The 19,570-nt window shown below is 44.0% G+C and overlaps 1 protein-coding gene across 1 annotated transcript in view; it reads left to right on the top strand.

Moving 5' to 3' along the window:
• Window positions 1–18,188, top strand: part of ADAMTS17 (ADAM metallopeptidase with thrombospondin type 1 motif 17) — a 152,940-nt gene extending 134,752 nt beyond the window's left edge. Inside the window, exons 21-23 of the mRNA XM_058033730.1 lie at window positions 1,110–1,262; window positions 13,750–13,927; window positions 16,040–18,188. Coding sequence (XP_057889713.1) covers window positions 1,110–1,262; window positions 13,750–13,927; window positions 16,040–16,191 — 483 coding nt within the window. The 3' untranslated portion in view covers window positions 16,192–18,188. The remainder of the gene's footprint in view (window positions 1–1,109; window positions 1,263–13,749; window positions 13,928–16,039) is intronic.
• The last annotated feature ends 1,382 nt before the right edge of the window (window positions 18,189–19,570 follow it).

Raw genomic sequence — 19,570 nt, 5'->3', positions numbered from 1 at the left:
GAGAAGCTTCTTGGAACACGTTCAAAAGACCTCACAGAATATCTCATATCTGCACTATTTATTCAGTGTCAAATCAACTGTCTTTTCCCTGCTGGCCCCCTGAAGGGGAGAACTTGACATGCCAGGGGAGGTTAGTTTTTATCTCAGCTGGTACATAGATCATTTCTCCACCCACCTGTCCCCAGCGGCTCTGCAAGACAATTTCTCACTCTTAACCACTGCAGTGGCATGAGAATGAGGAGCAGGCAGACTGGCTGTGCTCAGGGGTGGTGACAAGGACTCAGGTGGCTGTGACAGCAGGTGCTCTGTTACCAAACTGGTTATTGAAAACAGAAATTTGGGTCCAGTTCATGCCAGTGTCCTTTCCCCACCTCGTACAGCCAAGAAAAATCAAGACAAATTCTTCACTAAACAAGAATTTCCAGCCATTGGCAAAGATAGCAAGTGAGTGACCAGATATCCCTGCTCTTTAGAAGCTAATCCCATGGAGCCCAGGCACAAAAACATTGTGGGTAATTTGTGCTCACTCAGTAAATGTTTGTTAGAGTTTTTCAGAATAAAGATAGTGATGGCAAATCAAAATGTGAACCTGATGTGTGTGTTTCACATGAGAAGGTGTGAGAATTGTGACTTTGCCATGATATACACAAACTGTACTAGAGAAACGTGTTTATAACAGTGGTCTCATGCTGCTGTGATTGAAAATTACATTTAACACCACCATTTATCACCCTTGATGTATCCCATGATACATCAAGGGATTGGCGGTTCTGTGTAGTGAATCTCAGTGTGTCCTTCAGTATGAACCAGGAGCTCTTCAACACAAGGTTTAGTGGCACCAATTGTAGCAAAAAGCCAGCTGACATTTTTCAAAGAAGGTTGATTTTCAGAATTGCCATTTTTCATAAGTGAAATGTTTCACAAGCAGTCATCATGCTTTTCAAATTACTCATATATGAGTGGCTTAGATTATTGTAATAAAACCTTATGGGTTGTCATTTTCCTCAGTGTTCATAACCCCAGCTTTTCCTCTGAGCTGTGTTACCAACATAAAAGCCATCATTTCTAAGCACCATGTAACAAAAAACCAAACCCCTGTTTTTTTGCAGTGCTCAGCAGACTGTGGCAGGGGAATTCAGAAAAGAACAGTGACGTGCACAAACTCCCAAGGGAAATGTGATGCAGCCACCAGGCCGAGAGATGAGGAGCAGTGCGAGGATCACACCGGCTGCTACGAGTGGAAAACAGGAGACTGGTCCAAGGTAACAGCAAACACCTCGTGCTGTTTTCTTTCTGAGAGCAAAGATGTTCAGGGTGCTGAGCTCCTGTCTGCATTAATTTGCAGTTTAAATATTTAGGAAGCAAAAGTTTAACTGGTTTTCAGGGCACCCTGGGATCTACACACATTGTCCAGTCCTAGACTCATTCCAGCCACCTGAAATGAAAGAGAGGCTTCAGATTAAAGGCAGAGATAAAACCTCAGTCCCTTCCTCAGGGCTGGAGCTTACCTTCGCTTAGGCCTGTCTGAACATTGTTTCTCCAGTGACATCAGTGGAATTAATTCCTGAATGCAGTGGATTAAACCAGAGCAGAGTCTGCTCTGTATTTGCATTTTGATCTTAAAGTAATATGAGGTTTTGCTTGGGAAGGAGGCCTGGCAGTGTGAGAAACTCAACCCTTGCCAGTGTTGTTCAGAAAGCATCCTTTACATTACTGACTCCGTGTTTGCATAAAGGGCTACAAATTCCCAGCAATATTATATTCCAGTTTGGTTTTATCTTATCTTTCTAACTGTGCTGTTCTTTAAACAGAAAACCTACTTTCTGTTCTGGAATGTACGGCATGTGCAGAAACCACTGGGATACAGTAGTTCACTTTGCTTTCCAAAAACCCAAACTCCAGCAAGCAAAATCCAATGAAGCAGAGGCCCAGGATGGGCAAATTGGCTTATCTGTGATTGCTTTTTTTTTTTAGGAATTACAGCTATGTATATACTCTGTCATAGATACATGAATTTAGTGGTGTCAGTGCTGGAGAATGCAGGAAGAACCTGCCACATACAGAGTGTCTGTATTTATGCTGAGCCAGGAATTTATGTCACAAGATGTTTACAGTATTGAACATTATTTTATTCATAACCTGGCACTTAGAGTCCATGCAAGCTGGCCAAAACAAACAGTCCCCATGTGTTAACAGGTGAAATAACATTATTTATTTATTTATTTATTTGTGGAACACTAAAACATTTTGGCATGCAAACAGACCCGGGTTCTCTAGATAGGGAGGAATATGAAATAATTGTGTATTCACCAATTACGTGGATTGAAAGTTCAGTGTTGTGTGAACAGTTCCAATCTGATAAAGATGTTGGCTCACTGCTGGGAGGGCTGCAGCCTTACATGGGTCACAGTAAACAGTTGTTTGATGGGTTTAATGTCTGCATGTGAGCAGGGCAGGATCAGTGCAAAATCACTTGTTGTTTGTGATTCTTAACTCAGGATCAGGATCATCCCTGTGCAGGAGGGCACAAAAGCTTGTGTGCTGCATATGTGGCTGCTTCTGTCTGCAGGGAGCTTGTGCCAGTGCTCTGCTTCCCAGGAATTTCACCCTGTGTGAGTGCAGCAGGATGTTCTTGGACTTAGATTTGGTTTGTAATGAGCATTTAAAATTCTAGACATATTGGTTAATTCTGACCGGACACTTAGGTCACTCAATTAGATTCTTATTCTCTGAGTAGAGGGATAGAGATTACAGAAAAGGGTAGGTAAAATTCTTAGAAGAAAATGTATTGTTCCAGAAACCCAGATAGCTGAAATGTTTAAGATGGAATTAAATTCTTCACAAATCCTGAGTGAAGGATTTTCATCATGAGGATCCAGAAGCTTTAATACAGGGCTTGGACTTAGGAGGGGTGCCTTTACAGCTATCAACAACTCTGGCTTAAAACAGTTCCTCCTTTAAGGAGAAACACAAAGTCTGTAGCCATTAGCTTATAATGAACTCTTTAAAATTCATCCTTCCAGGGCAAAATTCCACTGTAAAGCATTTGTTCCCAGCCCTGTAAAAGTCACTGTGAGAGAGCTTTGCTGACTAAGATGGAAACTTTTTCTGTTAATACAAATTGATCTCAGAACAAGCAACAACTTTGTGCAATTAATGTGTTGTGCATTTGTTGCTTATTGTTGAGAACCATCAGGGAAGCATGATTTAACTAACAGTGGTAATTATCAGAGATTAAAATAATGGGCCTTGATACTTTGTGTATAAACAGCTTGCCTGGTGACTTGGCCACTGATCCTTAATTTCCCAAACCAAGATCCTCTTTGAAGATGCTGGGAAGTCGTGTAAGAGAGAGGAAAAACCTCATTTAAAAAGTCAAGTCCAGATACAACTTGTAAATAGAGCAGGCTGTTTGGGTGGTATGACAGTGTTAGTTTTGTGTTAGTAGTGGCAGTATTTGTAGAACACACAGACTCTGTGCATGAGGAGATGGATCAGCTCCCCCAGGAGCTCCCAGCAGCAGTAAAACCTCCACACCTACCCCAGACAAATTGTGATTTTAAGTCCTCAGCTCTCATGTAGAAGAGGTGAGGACTGGAGATGAGGCCATGCTGATCTGAGACCTGCACCCACCAGCCAAACCTCATCCACTGCCTTAGCAACAGCTCTGCAGCCATTATCCATGGCTGAAAGAAGAGGGATTTTATCCCATTTTCTGTCAGGTTTATTTGCAGCTGGTCCTTGCTGTGTCCTGTAGCTTTTGGAAAGCATTTGTATATTCTTAATATATTTGCAGCATGTTTCAAGTGTTACACAAGAAACTGATATATCTCGTTCACTTTGCAAACACATCAGGCCAAGTTTGTAAAGTTATTTAAAATGGCTCTGAGTTTGCCTTTGTTAGCCCAGTGCTTGAGATACAAACTGCACTGGAATTCTGAAGACAGAGTTACCACTGCTACTAAACTTGCAGCTTCTCTACACTGCTGCCACTTCTCTTTTAAACCCATTACCTTAAAGGGATATAAGCATTATTTTTAGCATTTAACTCAGCATGAGTGATACAATACTTCTGGCCCCAGAGTCTTCAAACCTAATAGAAATATGATTTGCACAATGCAAGACCCACTGAAGGTGTTAAACTGAAATAATTATTCTATTTTTGCCTGGATTCTTCAGAATTGCAATTCGTTATATCATCCTTTTTTGTACATGATGCAATATAGAAAAAGGAGTCCAAGCCATCTCCCATTCAGTCATTTCTTCCAAGAGGAAATTCCACATCCAGTTTGCATTCAGTTAAAGAAACAAACATCTCATACACTCGTTCTGCTTTGAAATAGTTCCTCCTTGTTTGAAATCTGAGCTGTTAAATGTTCTAGCACTGCAAGCGTTTTTACATTTTTGTTGTAGTTGTGCTGGTCAGAGGAACAAACACAGGTTGCTCAGTTTCCCAACACTTGCTCAGACTCCCAGACTGCTGAAAATGTGCCTCTTGATGCTTTAGCAAGACAGTAGCCCATTCTTTCATGGTGAATTATATTTTTGCTGACAAACTTTACATCGAGGATTACATTCCTGCAAGAACAGAGCGTGTCTTTATGTGTGTGTCTCTCTGGGGAGCTGAGCAGGACACACAGCCCAGCCCCACACCATTCCCTGCCCCAGGCTGTGCTGGAAGGGGCTCTGCAGGACATGGGCCTGGCATTGGAGTCACTGGAAACGTGTCCCAGATGATGCAGGGAGCTGGAGGTGTTGGTGAGTTGTGGTGGTGACACAGAACTTGTGCTTGGAGCTGAGCAGCACCAGGGGCTGCTTTTTAGCCACCCAAGGCTCTCATCCTCAGCTCTCTCCCCTTCTGCTCCAGCAGTGATGTGGCAGGAAAAGATGGCCCAGGGGAGAACTTAGAGCAGGCTGTGTTGAGGTGAGGGTCAGGCTCTTCTCCCAGACAACCAGGGATAGCACAAGGGAGGTTCAAGTTGGATGTTAAGAAAACGTGCATCACTGAAAGAGTGGTTAAGCATTGGAACAGGCTCTCCAGGGAAGTGGTGGAGTCACCATGCCTGGAAGTGCTCAAAACCCAAGCAGATGTGGCACTCAGTGCTAGGGTTTAGTGGGCAAGGTGGTGTTTGGTGAAAGGTTGGACTTGATCTTGGAGGTCTTTCCCAACCTTAGTAATTCTTTAGTTCTGTACTGTCCAAGGCTACATTTTTTGAGTTCCTTTCCTTCAGTTGTCCTTTGAACTCTTCTAAGATAAAATTGAGGAGGCAAGGTTATATAGCAGGAGCAATTCTCCACAGAATTTTTATGGATTTTTATTTCCAGTTTTACTTAATTATTTCTCTATTTCACGTGTCTCAAATTCTGTCCTGACTGAAGTTCTGTATTTGGAGCCAATAGCACAGAATGGTTCAGGGCTCCCAGTTTCATTTTTTTGACTATTCTTCATTTCTCTGGTGTTGTATCAAGAAAGGTGGAATTACAAGCCAGACACACAAGCTCCATCATTAGCTCTGACTTTCACAAGGGGCATTTTCAGCTCTGTGGGTGGAAGTTTAAATATAAAACTTCTGTCCCTCAGGCAACAATTTAGCTCATTAACCTATTATATTACCTAGCCCAATGAAAAGATTTTTAGAAGAAGAAAGACACATAGAGGCCTTGTAGCATGTTGGCTTTGCCATATTTTTTTCTTTGCAGTTACAGTAGGTGCTCTGTAAATACTAAGGCCTGTATTAATCTCAGATAACCCAGTGTAAATCCAGGGTAACTGTCTTTCATTCTTCCCTACAACCCACTGGCCACAGGCCAAGGATCTCACTCAGCACATTGGGTCACATATCAGTCTCTCTTACCTGAGGGTAAACCCAGATTAATTCAGGCACTTGAGTTTATGCAGGTTTATGCCACTGCCCAGCAGAGCAGGATCTGACCTGGTGGGCTGTGCACAATCTTTGGGTCTTGGGTAGGAACCATCACAGATTTGTGCTCTTAGGAGAAAGCAAATTTATGGCACATCAAGCTGAGCTTCAACTAGCAGAGAAAGTAGAGGAAAAATCTATTTCTACCACTTCACATCTTGTATAACCACCTGGCACAACTTCCACTGGATTCAGAGAGATTGAACACTCCAGAAATGGAAAGCCCCAGTAAGGATCAGCTTGGCAAAGTGTAATGTTAAACAACATTCTTGTTGCCAAATAGTGTCAATAGTGATAAAGCACATGTGAAAAATCACCCAGAGCCACCTGCCCTCCCTGGGCATCAAGAGTTGCCAATTCCTTCACAGAACTTGCTGAGCCTGTGAAATGCTGGACATGGGTTCTCATCCCAGGAGGACATTAACAGTAGGGAGAGAAAAAAAGAATCTAATTTCCTGGAAGAAAAATACTGGCTTTGTGCCAGACATTGAGGTGCTTCACACTGAAGATCAACAGTCATTCATCACAGTGGGTGGTAACAAGGTTTTGTAATTGCAAATTAATTGTTTTGGCAGGATTACAAGAGGTCTTATTCTCTGAGAGATAAACCCCCAGCCTTGCAGTGCACCATAAAACATGTTGGGTTTTGGGGTTTTTTTTCCAAAACTACAATCTCCCAGTGCCAGGAAGGCATATTTTCCAAGCTCCAAATGATTGGGAACATCAACAAAATCCTCTATGTGCCTCACTTTTAATGATTAATTCATATTACATAATAAGAAGAGTAAATCAATGACAGCTGTGGTTTGAGAGGTGTATTCAAAGCTGTTATAAATATAGAAGCAAAACTGTCCTTTGTTCTAACATTCATTACAAATTCATGGCTTGACCTGACATCGGTTTATGATAAGCTATGGACAACTTGGTTATTCTTCATAAAGGTCAGAACTAAGTTAATCTTCTTCTACCTTGGAGAAAATAACTTGTTGGATTGAGAGAAAACTCTGCAGGAGGGATGGTAGCTTAAAACTGCAGTGGCACGTCAGAGCTGACAGACCCATCCCTGCCACTGAACAACTTTGTGATTTATGGCTGCTCACGTCCTTCAGCAGCACTGGAAGGTTGTCCACAGGCCTCACTGATGCACATCAGTTGTTCTCCAGAAGCTGATGGAGCTGGGTGGGACAGCAGAGGATCCCACAAGCTTTAGTAGTCACATTCCCTGCTTCTGTGGTCCTGGACATGGCCAGGAGCCAGAGCATCTGTCCTAGAGCTAAGTCCTGTCCCATGGACTGCTCTGAGTTGTGGTTCCCTGTGGTTTGTGGCTCTGGCACACGATCACTGATGTGCAAACCAGGGCCTTTCTTGCCAACAGCTAGATCTCAAAGCACCCCTCCGTGCAGGAGATGAGATCAAATGGCCCAAAATTGGTTTTACCAGCAAGGAACAGTCTTGGGTTTGAGCAGGGCTTCAGTAAGATGAATGCCACCCTTCTGCTCTGTGATTGTCTGTTCCCACGTCTGTGGAATGTCTTCAGGTGTGGGCAGAGGTGGAAATGTTGCATCATGGCACTAAAACAAGGTTGAGCCTGTGCCTGAGCTTGGGCTAAGAGCCAGCCCAGTGGATGCAGCTGTAGCTGGGAACTGGACATGGAAAAGGAAGAGATGCTGACTGCAGAGCTGGCCATGTCCTTCCCCTGGGCACTGCAGGCTCCAGGAACCAGGTCCTGTTTGTGCCTTCCAAGCTGCTCCTTGTTTGCACAACAAATTGCACAGCTCATCTCCACTGGAGTTTCTGGGAACATCCCTGGTACAAATTATTGTGAAGGTTCTGTAGTAAAGGAGAATGAGCTGCAAGAAGATCAGATTGATCTGAACACTGAAAAAGATCAATGTTTTGTTTGAAGTGGAGCACGCTCTGCCTCGGTGTTTTTGTCTCATATTCCAACACAGCCTCCAGTGATCCTATTAACTGGAAGAGTAACTTCTCTTCTTTGATATTTTATTTAAAAGCCTGGTCCATTAAGTGCATTTTTTTGATGGAGAGTTAAAGCCTTCCACCAAGACCAGTGGATTGGAAATGAAATTCCATTGTGATTTTTTACTCTTGTTTTTTAAAGTGAAAAAGGAGAAAGGGTGAAAGACATGCCTGTTCAAGTATTGACAATAATTTTCTCTGAGTTTGTCTGAGATGTTACAGTGTCTAGGATCATGTTTTTGAAAATATGAGTAGTAATTCACCATTTAAATTCTGTAATACCAGTCTGAGGAAGATTTTCCCCTTGAATACCTACAGCACACAGTATGTACTGCTGGCAGGGACTGCTGTAATTTCCCAGTCCTTTCCATACCCTTTTGAGATTTACAGTGACTGCCAAGGCATTAAGGGGACATCTCCCAGAACACCTTTAAGGAGCAATGAGAACCAGTGTGACTGCCTGCAAAGAGATGAAACAGTGTTAGCCAGTGTCACACATGTCAGAGCTGGGTAGCTCCATGTCCAGAAAATGCTCAGGTGGGACTGAATGAGAGATGAGCAGCCTCTTGCTGAAATTAAAAAAACCCAAGGAGTCCTTAGTTTAATTACTTTCTTTAATAGATTGCACTGGGGGAGCATTGATCATTAACTGATGAATAACTAATAGTAACTAATAATGCATTCAGTGGGGCTTCAGTTCCCAGGATGTCCTCTCAGGATAACACCTGGGGTGGGGATAGAGCTCATGTGAGCCCTGAGAACCTGGCTCAGCACAAGCAGCTCACAGTGCTGTAGGAACAGGGGGGATTCTCCAGCCTGACCCAAGTTCTGTGATCCCATGGATGTCCATTACTACTGGGGCTATTTAAAATTACCTTGATTATGCCTTTTGCATTAGGTGTTTTTCACCAGCAGGTCCTTGCATTTGTCCTGCTGGAATAAGCTCTGGAGTATTTCCACTTTCTGCCACAGGTCCAGCCATGGCACAAGTGCAGTAGGTGACCTGCTAGAATATGGGCCCAGTGGGCAGGACTGTGTCACCTCACAGCTCTGCTTGAGCCTGTGCTTCAAATCCAGTTTGAAACCTTGTGAGAAGTAAATTCTGTCTGATTGGAATATTGGATTAAATGGCATTTTCTCATCAGCACCCACCTGGGCTCCACTGCACAAGTACTTTAGGGGCACTGTCACTACCCAGAATATTCATGTGTTCAGCCTTTAATCTCTGAACTCTCTGTACACAATGGAGCTTTTCAGAATAGCAAAGCCAAGCTTAATTATGCAGTGAGACATGCTGGATGTGCTGGTCAGGTCTTGTTCCTTGGGGTCGTGCAGTTTGAAAGTACAGCTGTAGGCAGTTTGCAAAAATTGCTTCTCTTTTCCTGCTAAGATACTGTCACATCAGCCACGAGCATTTGCTGCCATAATTTATTGTTTCTTCCCATACTGAGTCAGAAGGGTATGCATTTTTTTCTTCTTGGCTAAATTAAACAAATCAGTCATTTCACAAAAGTTTCCAAATGAAAGATTGTTGTAAGCAAGACCAGATATGTTCTTTTACAGATCTGGGGTTCAAAAAGAAGGAAAAAAAAAAAGAAAAGAACAAGGAAGCTTGAAAAACAGCTTACAGTTTGCTTTGGGCTAATTAGATCTTATCAGTGAAAAGACAGATATTTCTTTCTTTAGCATGATGCCATGGTGAAAGTTGACCTGGTGTTTATGAAAGCATATTGCATGCTGCTTTTCAGCTAGAGCTGTGGGGTTTAAAGGAGTGATCCTCATAAAAAGCCTGATGTGAAGGTGTGTGGAGCACTGGCTCTCAGAGCACACATGTGTGTGCTATTAAGGTCCCGGGAAGGGAGCAATTACAGGACCTTTGTCATTCATCTCAGATGCTGTGTTAGAATGTTTTTAATAGGAACTTCTCTTGCTTTCTTTCTGACTTTCATAGAGGCAAGGAATAAGACCCCCGAGGGGAAAAACACTCTACCCTAACGCCTTGAATGCTTGAACTCTGAAGTCAGTAAAGCATGACTCTATCTCTCAATATTGGAGCTTTAGCCATGGTGTTATCCTTGGCTCCAGCAACTTCCAGCAAACTGGGGGCAAACCAGTATCTTTAAACATCAGATGCCTGCAGACTGATGAATAAAGAGAACACCCCATCTTGCCTGCAGCTGACTTGTGACAGTCATCTAGAACTGGATCTCCTTCTGACAGATCAGCCCTCTCTGTGCTGCAGTGTGCTCAGGATTGGCTGGAGGGATGCTGTGACCTCCTGCTTCTGCTGGGAAAAATTTCTTACAAAAAATATTTTTCCGTCTATCCCTTGGAGGTTAGAAAAGTGACATTTCTGAAGGTGTGCTGGTCTGAAATGTATCCCAGCATCCCAGGAGCCCTCAGCAATAATCCATTATCCCATTCAGTCCTGAACCTATGTCTGTGCTGGTAAATCTGTACCTTTTGTGTCCCCATTAAGCCTCAACAAAGGGATTCTTTGGACTGTCTGTTGTGCTGCCCCACAGCAGCCCTGCCCTGGCTTAAGTCATTCTCATTCCTCTCTCTTTCTCTGCCATCTTTTGTAGACCAGATGTTGATGAAGGCCCTGACAGATCTCAGCACTTTCTGTAAATTCATTCTATTTTAATACCTAATATTCTCCTGAGGCATTTGCTTTCAAAGCAATTAGACATCTGTCAGCACCTTTGCTAGATTTCAAGCTTTCATATCAGTATCCTAAGGTGGAAATAGCATTCCAGTTGAAAAATCATAGCTTGCTCCTAAGGTTAGAGTTTTTCAGTGAGTAAATCTTCTTTAAGCTGTTGAATGCAGCTGCTGCCTTGACAATTTGTGAGTTTATTTCCTTCTGGATATCCCCACTGGCTTGCATGTTACTGCCAAGGAATGTGAATGCAGGCATTTTTGTCTTGCTTTGCCTTCCTAAGCAGTGTTTGAACTGGGAGTTACAGGGGCTCTCATTAGCTTCACTTTTTGTAGCTGTTCATTAGCCACTTCAATTTTACAGTGCTGAGCAACCCTTTGATCTTTGCATGGGGTGGATTTCCAGTTTACTGTGCTTGTGTTGTCAGTTTAGGGCATTATGGTTGAATTCTGTGCATTTTGCACGTGCGTTTTGGTGATGGTGGCACCACTGGCAGGGCCTGGTGGAAGGGAAAATCCACTTCTTCCTTTGGCACCAGCATCTCTGCTCAACCCCTTGTCCCAGCCCCAGCTTCCCAGAGGAGGGACATTGCTGGGGGGGTCCTCTCTGCTGGATCCAGCCCTGAAAATTGTTCTGTGGATTTGGTTCCTTGCTCCACAAACATTTGGGAACAGAGAGTCCATAGCAGTGCATTTAGCTGTCCAGAGAAGGAAAGAAGGTATTTATGAGAATTTGCTGTGCAGTTGGAGTTTGATTTTTATGCCTCTTTTAATGATGTCCTCTTCCAATAGTGCAGCATGAGTAACAATTCCCCCTTTGTATGTATTTTGTATCTATTCCTATTTCCTATTGAAATTCCTAGGAAAGAAACTATCCAAGTACCGAGCTGAAAATTTCGTCTTAAAATAAGCCAGATGTCCAACCTTCCTTTAGCTGCCAAGCCCTAAAGAGTTCAAGAAAGATGTTAAAATCTGTCTTCCTGGCTGTGAAAAACTAATTGCATAGCATAGGTGATGATCCCAGTCTCCCAGGAGAAGGAATAAAACTGCTTCAGGCAAAAGCTCTGCTGTTATTTGTCTGAGGATTGGAGCTGGCAGTGTCTGTGGAAAAAAGTTTCACTGCTTGCCCTCCTTGCTGCTTAACAAATGCAGAGACAGGAACACAGATAAAGGTGGGTGAGTGTTTGTGTGTTGGTATCTGAAAAGCTCATTCACCTTATAAAAAAATGCTGGTTTTGTCCTCTTTTCCCTTCTTTCTCCCTGTGTTCCCCCTGTTAAGAGCACAGGGAGTGCTTAAAAGCCAGAGAGGTTTCAGGCTCACTGTTGCAATCATGTGAAGGAAGCCCATGGCCTGAGTTATTTAATGCCTGTGTGATAACAGCAATTCTGTTTGCAAAATGGATGTACAATTCCCCTCCCAAAGCAAGGAGTTTGGGGAGGATTAAGATTAGTAAACCACTGTGAAGACTAAAAGTGCCACTGAATCCTGAGGATTAAAGGTTCCATTTGACTGCTGAAGTGGAAGGGCCTAATAGTTGCATTTATCAGGATGAAAATAGTTCACTTTAAATCCAGCCTGACTGGCTTCCAGGCTGGTGGAAGTCACTGAGGGCACTCAGTGCTGGGAAAGAGCTGAGGGACACACAAAACTAATGTAATGTCCAGACCTCACTGCATAAATTCAGATTGTGAAGGGGATTTACATCAGAGACTTTTATTCCTGATTTTTGGAATAGCTCACTGTAGGGCAGGAGAAGGGTTCATTCAGCATAATCCTAAATGCTATAACCATTGCTGAGGTAGTATTTGATAGTGGTCATTTTTTAATGCAAATTCAACAGCTGAAAAATCTAAGTGTAAAAATATCTGTCATAAAATGGTGTGCTGAACCTAAATTGAAATAAGAAGATTGTAAAGGAGAAACCCCAAACAGCAAGGGTTTCTTGTGGTACTTCCAGACCAAAATGACCACAGCTTTGCTGTACTCACCCCCCTTGGATGTGGAGGTGGAGCCCTGTGTGCATCCACACGTTCTGCCCTTGGTCTCACAAGCATCCACACTGCACACACAGGATTTGTGCCTGAACTTCAGTCCAACCTCAGTGATGCCCAGCTCCTGAACCTCTCCAGTGTTTGGCATCTCTCTTTTGAGAATTGCCTCTCTGAGGTGATTGATGGTTTTCAGGGAGAAAGCTCCAATGCCCTGACTTTGTTGAGGAACAGCAGAGGACAGAAAACATGACCTCTTTTAACATCATTCTGTGATACCTCCTGGGCTTTCCCTCACCTCCTCCTCTCCCCCATCGTTTGCTTGTGTGTGGCTTTAGCAGAAACAGGAATCTTACCCAAGTCTTGCAAGCCATTGTTTCTTTATGTTAAATACAAGGTTCTTTTATTGACTCCAGCTGCTGCACCTCCCTGTGCTCACTGTGTTTGCTTTATTAAAATTGAACAGCGTGCAAGTAGGACATTGTAAATCACAAGTGACTGGGCCAGAGGAAGAGGGAGGGAGAGGGAGGGACTCTGACTGTATGACAACAAAGAGAGCACATGAACAGGCTGGGCCTCCTGGCTAATAGCAGCCAAAACTCATGAGTACAATTTGCAATTGCTCCCAGGAGGACAGGCAAGGGCCAGACAGTTAGCAGGGATAGATGGGAGTGAAACTGGAATACCTGATGTGTTGTGTCCAGAACAGAGCTTCTCAGGGCTCTGGGCACACAGGAGCTGCCAGCCTCTGCTGGAATCCTGGGGTTTATCTGATGTCAGTGCCTGCCTGTGGAGGAAGCCTTGTTAGACCATCCAAGTCCTGGAGAAGGCTTTTAAACCAAAAACCACCGGGTCCCTCACAGAGAGGGAGGTGGAAGCTGCTGGTCCATAATTCTGCATTACACATTTTTCAGCTTTGCCTCTTCATGACTGGTGGGAGGAATTGCATTTTGGTCTGCTTGAGCCCCATGGGCATCCACAGGGGACAGTCAGAGTAGTTAGAAAGACAACAGGTTCCTTCCCTGTGCCAGGAGAGCTCCTCTGCTCACAGAAGGTGCAGAACCATCACAGACAGTGCAGCAGCCACACAGAGTGTCCCTGGCTGCCACGGTGCCCCAGCCGTGAGCCCTCAGCAGCACAGGAGCAGTGACTCTGCTGTGCTGTGCTGTGCCGTGTGAGCTCAGTGTGCTCTCTCCTGCAGTGCTCCTCCACGTGCGGCAAGGGGCTGCAGTCGCGGGTGGTGCAGTGCATGCACAAGGTGACCGGGCGCCACGGCAGCGAGTGCCCCGCGCTGGCCAAGCCCGCAGCCTACAGGCAGTGCCACCAGGAGGTCTGCAACGACAGGATCAACGTCAACACCATCACCTCGCCCAGGCTCGGTGAGTCAGGGCCCCGGGGGGGAAGGTGCCGGCTGCCCAGGGGCTGCAGTGATGGTTGGGGACAGAAACGGGGAGAGGGTCAGCCAGACTGCAGCCTGAATGTGGGCAGGTCCTGTCTGAGCCCTGCCTCAGGCTGTGCCTGGATGGAGTGCTTGGCATGGCAGAGGATGGAGCTGAGAGCAGCAGGAGCACATTTTTGATTGATTGGATTGATTGATTGATTGATCACAGGTGAGGGAGCTGGCAGGTGCATTGTTCTCCATCACAAACCCTTCCACACGCTGCCTGTGCTGCAGTGAGTGTGAAGTAGGATCATTTATTCATGGTGCCCCAAGAAAATACAAAACCCTGACAGGTGGTTTGATGGATTCATTTGCCCAGAGGGGCAAGAGAGCATCCAGCCTCTTCCTGACCCTGTGCTTTTCTGTCACTGTCCTCCTCCTCACCCTCCCTGCATTCCTTGTGTCCCTGGCTGGGATGGAAATTTGGTGATAACCATCTGTCTCTTGAAACACCTAAGACATGCCACTAATTAAGAATGCCTCTGTTAATACAAATTTGTGGGGATCTCATGATTTTCCACATTGGTTTATAAGGGGACAAAAATATAAATATACTAAATATATATTTTTCTGAACTTCAGCCCTGTGTGTCCCCCTGCAGCTCCAAGAACCAAGTTGGTTTCTTTACATTTCACACATCATCACCAGTAAGATGAAGCTAAATTGAGGCATCAGCTACACTGACCCAGCCTCATGGGTGCCTCCTGTCCCCTTTTGGTAGAAGAGTTGTAAACAAGAAGAGGTTACCAGAAAGAGCAGCCTCCTCTCTCACATCTGAGCTGATCTTACAGGCTAAGAAACCTCCAACACACATGAAAACACAGAGCTGCTAAATAAAAAAGAACCATTTTCTAATAATGCTGTCCAGTATTAAATAACACTTTAACTAGGACTGGCCTTGAAGCTTCTGAACTGAAATTTGTTCCCCAAAAGTTTAACAGATGTTTTAAGAGAAAATAGGGAGTTTCATTCTTGCAAATGCACTCATGCTGAGGGGTTTCTGTCCTCTCTTGGTATGAGAATACTTCCCAGATATTTTAGCACTAAGAGCATAGTGGAAGGAAAACATTTCATTTGAGAAGTAAGCCCTTGATACACTGATGAGATAAGAATTCCATCCTAATTCACGTTTTAGGACGAAGCAATAAAATGCTCATGTGTTTAGAAGACTGAGCAGGCTCAAGTCCCTGCTGAAAATAATCTGCAAGCAATTTGGGATGCTTTTGTTTCTAAACCAGGCTTGGAATCACCAGAGCCAGAAACAATGATATTTGATATTAGTGGAAAGACATATCATTGAGTGTTTTGCTCTTTTTGCTTATAAACAATTCTAATTGGATTATCTTTAAACAGAATTTTCTCTTTTCTGCAATGGAAGCAAACAAAAAAAAAAGTCAGAAAAAAAATCCCAGTAGTCTACAGACCCCATGCTGCCTTGCCCCTACTTCAGAATGGTTTTTTGTCTTGGATAACATTTCCAAAAATATCTCAGTGTGGAGTTCACCTCACCTGGCTTTTATGTCCGTGTCCACTGTCTCTCATTGATGACACATTCAGAGGGATTTATCCTGTCACTTCTTTCCTGTCTTCCTTCACAACCTATGAGGGACCTTGGAACCTCTGAAACATTAGTCCTGGCCTTGTTTGTGGCTTAGTTTCTCTTATGTGAACTCTCCCATCTCAGGTTCATAAGCTCTGTCTCAGGTGTTCTTGCCAGGTGTGTGATTTATTCATCTCCATCCCCTTGTGTGCCGTGTGGCGTTCACGGCCTTAAATCTGGGCTGCATCTTTGGGTGTTATGTTCATCCAGGCCTGTTTGCCTCTGAGACAAAACAGGGGCAACAGGAGGAGGTTTTCACTCCCCATTCATGTCCAGGGAAGGAAGGAAGCACTTCCAGAGCCTGAGATTTTGGCAGAGAGAACCTCACCTGCTCTCCAGCGCCGGCAGCGAGCGTGGCCCTCCCTCCCCTCGGCTGCAGGGCTTTGGTCACACCTGCAGTGCTGTTCCCTGGCTAACCTGGCAGTTTCTCCTTTCTTGTCTCCTCCCAAGCTGCCCTCACCTACAAGTGCACGGGGGACCAGTGGACAGTGTACTGCAGGGTGATCCGGGAGAAGAACCTGTGCCAGGACATGCGGTGGTACCAGCGCTGCTGCCAGACCTGCAGAGACTTTTATGCAAACAAGATGCAGCAGAAGAGTTAATGAAGCTGTGCCTCTCCTTAGAGTCTTCCAGCTGTTTGTATGGAAATCACAGACTAGTAGGTCTGAGTACTGGAACTTCATGAGTTGCTACAGCGTGGTGGATCCCAAAGCACACCTAATGAGACTTGAAACTAATCCTACAGACTGGATACCAAAGTCATCTGCTCATCCACCTTAAAAAAAACACACAGAAAGGGTCATCTCAAGGAGCCAATCATTTCTGAATATTTTGACATCCTCACATTTTTCCTTAATGCTTTTTTAATATATTAAATCACCAGCCACTGGATGGCTTGCTACCATTAAAGAAAAGGACAAGAGTTGCAAAGTGATTACATTGGATAAGGTTATGGGTACCTCCATGGAGGGAGGCCTCTGGCAAAATAATTCAGCAAAGGTAGAGACATTACTTAATCTTTTAATCTTGGCTTTTATCTGTTGTTTTCAATTCCCAGCAGTTATCCCACTGCAGAGTGGGCTTGGAGGGACATGCATCAATGAAAGGCTTAGTTTAAAGAGAGGATTTTCTGTAAAAGCTCGTGAAAACTGATAGCAGAGGATGGACATCTCTGAATTTCCTACAGAAAACTCAGTATAATTATATCCAACATTCCAAGTCATATTTTTAGAGCCACTAATAGGGAGTGCTTTTCCTTCTAATTTTAAAAAACAATCCTCTCTGTCTTTTCCCCAGAATAATAGAGTTCCTTTTATGAAACCTAATTTTTCTCGGAGCTTAATGAAATGAAAGCTTATTAACAGCCGTAGATAGTTACTTTTAAACAAGAACCATTTACATTAGATGGGAGAAGCCAGAAATCATTTCATCCAGTAGAGCTCACTGAGGGATTGCTTGGCCTGAGCTCTCTCCAATTTTTAGAAGTCAATCAGATAATGAGACTGTTGGTTCTTATAAGAGGACTGTGAAACTGGATAGGGTTGGAACAGAAACTGAATTTGGAAGTCTTTGTGAAAAGGATGTAGTGGGGAGCAGAACAGGTGTTTTCTATCTCTGGGCTCTTTTACACAGCTGAGGTTACTTTTGGAGTAATCAGAAGTAGCCAGGGATGCAAGATTCAAAGTGTAACCTGGAGCTTGTGGGAGGTCAAGGGCTCAGACTTCCACTGCTGTCTTTGAATGCTCCCTGTGTCACTTGTGTGGTGCTGTCAGGTTTGGTGCTATAGGTTTGGTGCTGTCAGAGCACTTACAGGTGCTGCACACACAATAATCTCTGCCATGTCTCTGCACTTTAAACCAGGCTCCTCTCTGTGATGTGAGACTTGAAACAGGAGCTCTGCCCAGGGCAGGCCTTGTCCCCTCCCTTGTCACACACACCAGTGTCTCCCCATCACATCTTGCTCCAACAAGCATCATTCCCTTGCCAGGGCCCAAGGTCCTGGTGGAGTTTCAGCCCCCTCCTGGTGACAGGAGCTGCCCTTTGGATAATTGCAGCTTTGTGAGTACAGAGCTCTGGAACTGCGTGGGACTGTTTGACTCCTGGGAGCTGAGCACAGAGCCAAGCCCAGCTGCTCCCCCAGCCCCTGGGCCAGGCTGCCTGGCAGCTCTTACCTGGCCCCAGGTTGTCTTTGTTGCTGTTGTCTCTTTTTGTCAATGCAAGGAAGGACAAAGACTCTGAGTACCTATCATGTCTTTAAAGCAATTTTTGCTTAGTACCATTCTTTCCATATCCAGGACCTCACTGGAATAACCTATTAGCATTTTATTAAGGGCTAAATTTTTCAAGCACAGGGAGATAATGGTCATCAACAGACTAACCCTTGTGGGCTTCACATTTACATCTGTGCTTGTGAGTGTGCAGATGAGTGTGTGTGCACCAGGGCTGGCCTGATGCACAAGGACACATTTGCACACCTCTTTTCTTCAAGTGCCTGTCTCAAACAGATCTGCTTTCCAATGCCTCAGATGATTTTCTCTATCAGGGAAATGATTCCAGCTTGGTTTTTGTTATACTGGATTTTTTTTTTTTTTTTTTTTTGCAATTTATAATCAGGATTAGACCTCCTTTTTCTGTTATTCCCACCCTGTTGCCCAGCCCAGAGATTGTGTAAGTACTTGGCAAGTAATCAAGGGAAAATTGCTGGAGGGGGTGACAGGGGGAAGATTTAGACAAAACCAGGTGATACTCAATTAGGCAAATTAACAGGTAGAAGAGCTGCTAATGAGAAAGTTCCAAGAGATCAGACAGAGCCCAGAGGACCTGGTTTATGTTCTTAACCCACAGTGGTGTTTCCCCTTTAGCCTGCAGTGACACTGGGACTGTCCTTGCTGCCTCCCTGCCCCACAGCCACCCCTGACACCCCTCACTCCCTTTGGAATTTGCTGTTTTCTTCTCATGGGCAACATTTTCTCTGTTACCTTGGCAGAATTGTGTGAATTATCATTGCTGGGAATCAAAGGTGCTTCTCCACAGCAGGAACATTTTCCTTCTGGTGCTGATCTGTGGCCCTCTCTAGGCAAAAGGTAGGACATAGGAGATGAAGGATTTTAGAGTTTGTGTTTTTCAGTAATAATTCACTACAGGTCACTGGCCAGAGCAGGGTGCTAGGCTGGTTAGATCTCTGGCCTGACCCAGAACCATTTGGGTTCTGCACCCAAAGGACACTTGGGTCCAAGTTCTGGGTCCTACCTAAGGAAACAGGAGTTTACAAGGATTTTTTTCAACTGTATGAGCACTGAGAAAAAACCACCTCACTTGCTCTCACAGCTCACAGATTAGCATGCATCAGCCTTTTATTTTTTATATCAACCCCCCAACATTATGAAGAACTGATGGCACAACACAGCTCCATTTTATTCAATTCTCTTACTTCATATGGTGACAACTATCACATCACAGCCAGAAAAATAATAAGAAAAAAAAATTAATTCTGTTCAATATTCCTGCACTTCTGGTTTTTATCACTGTATAGGAGCTTCACAATGAAGTCACAGCTATGCTCTGCCCTCAGTTCCCACATTCTGGTGAAAAGAAAAGCTGTTTGTTTCAGTGTGTCTACAACAATACTTTTCTTAGTTGTTCATAAGAGATTGATGCTCTTTTGATTACAGTGGTGGTATTTCCATATTGTAAACAATACTCTGTACTGTTACTAAAGTACTGTACATTTCTAGTTGCACAATTGTGTTATTGAGTGTAGATTCTCACTATCTCATGTATGGTGCTATTTTTTGTCGGTGGAAAAGAATCTTAGCAGTTGATTATTGCTTGATATTTTATTATAATACAGGGATATATTCTCCATGGCAATAATATCATTTAAGTTTTCTCATTACAGAGTGAAATGTATATATTTTTCCATTAGCTAATTTGCATATGTACTGTATCCATGGTAATTTTCTTCTTGGTGCTGGTTATAAA

This window comes from Melospiza georgiana, chromosome 13 (assembly GCF_028018845.1).
Source record: "Melospiza georgiana isolate bMelGeo1 chromosome 13, bMelGeo1.pri, whole genome shotgun sequence".
Taxonomy (NCBI): Eukaryota; Metazoa; Chordata; class Aves; order Passeriformes; family Passerellidae; genus Melospiza; species Melospiza georgiana.
This window is presented reverse-complemented; position numbering and strand designations above follow the sequence as displayed.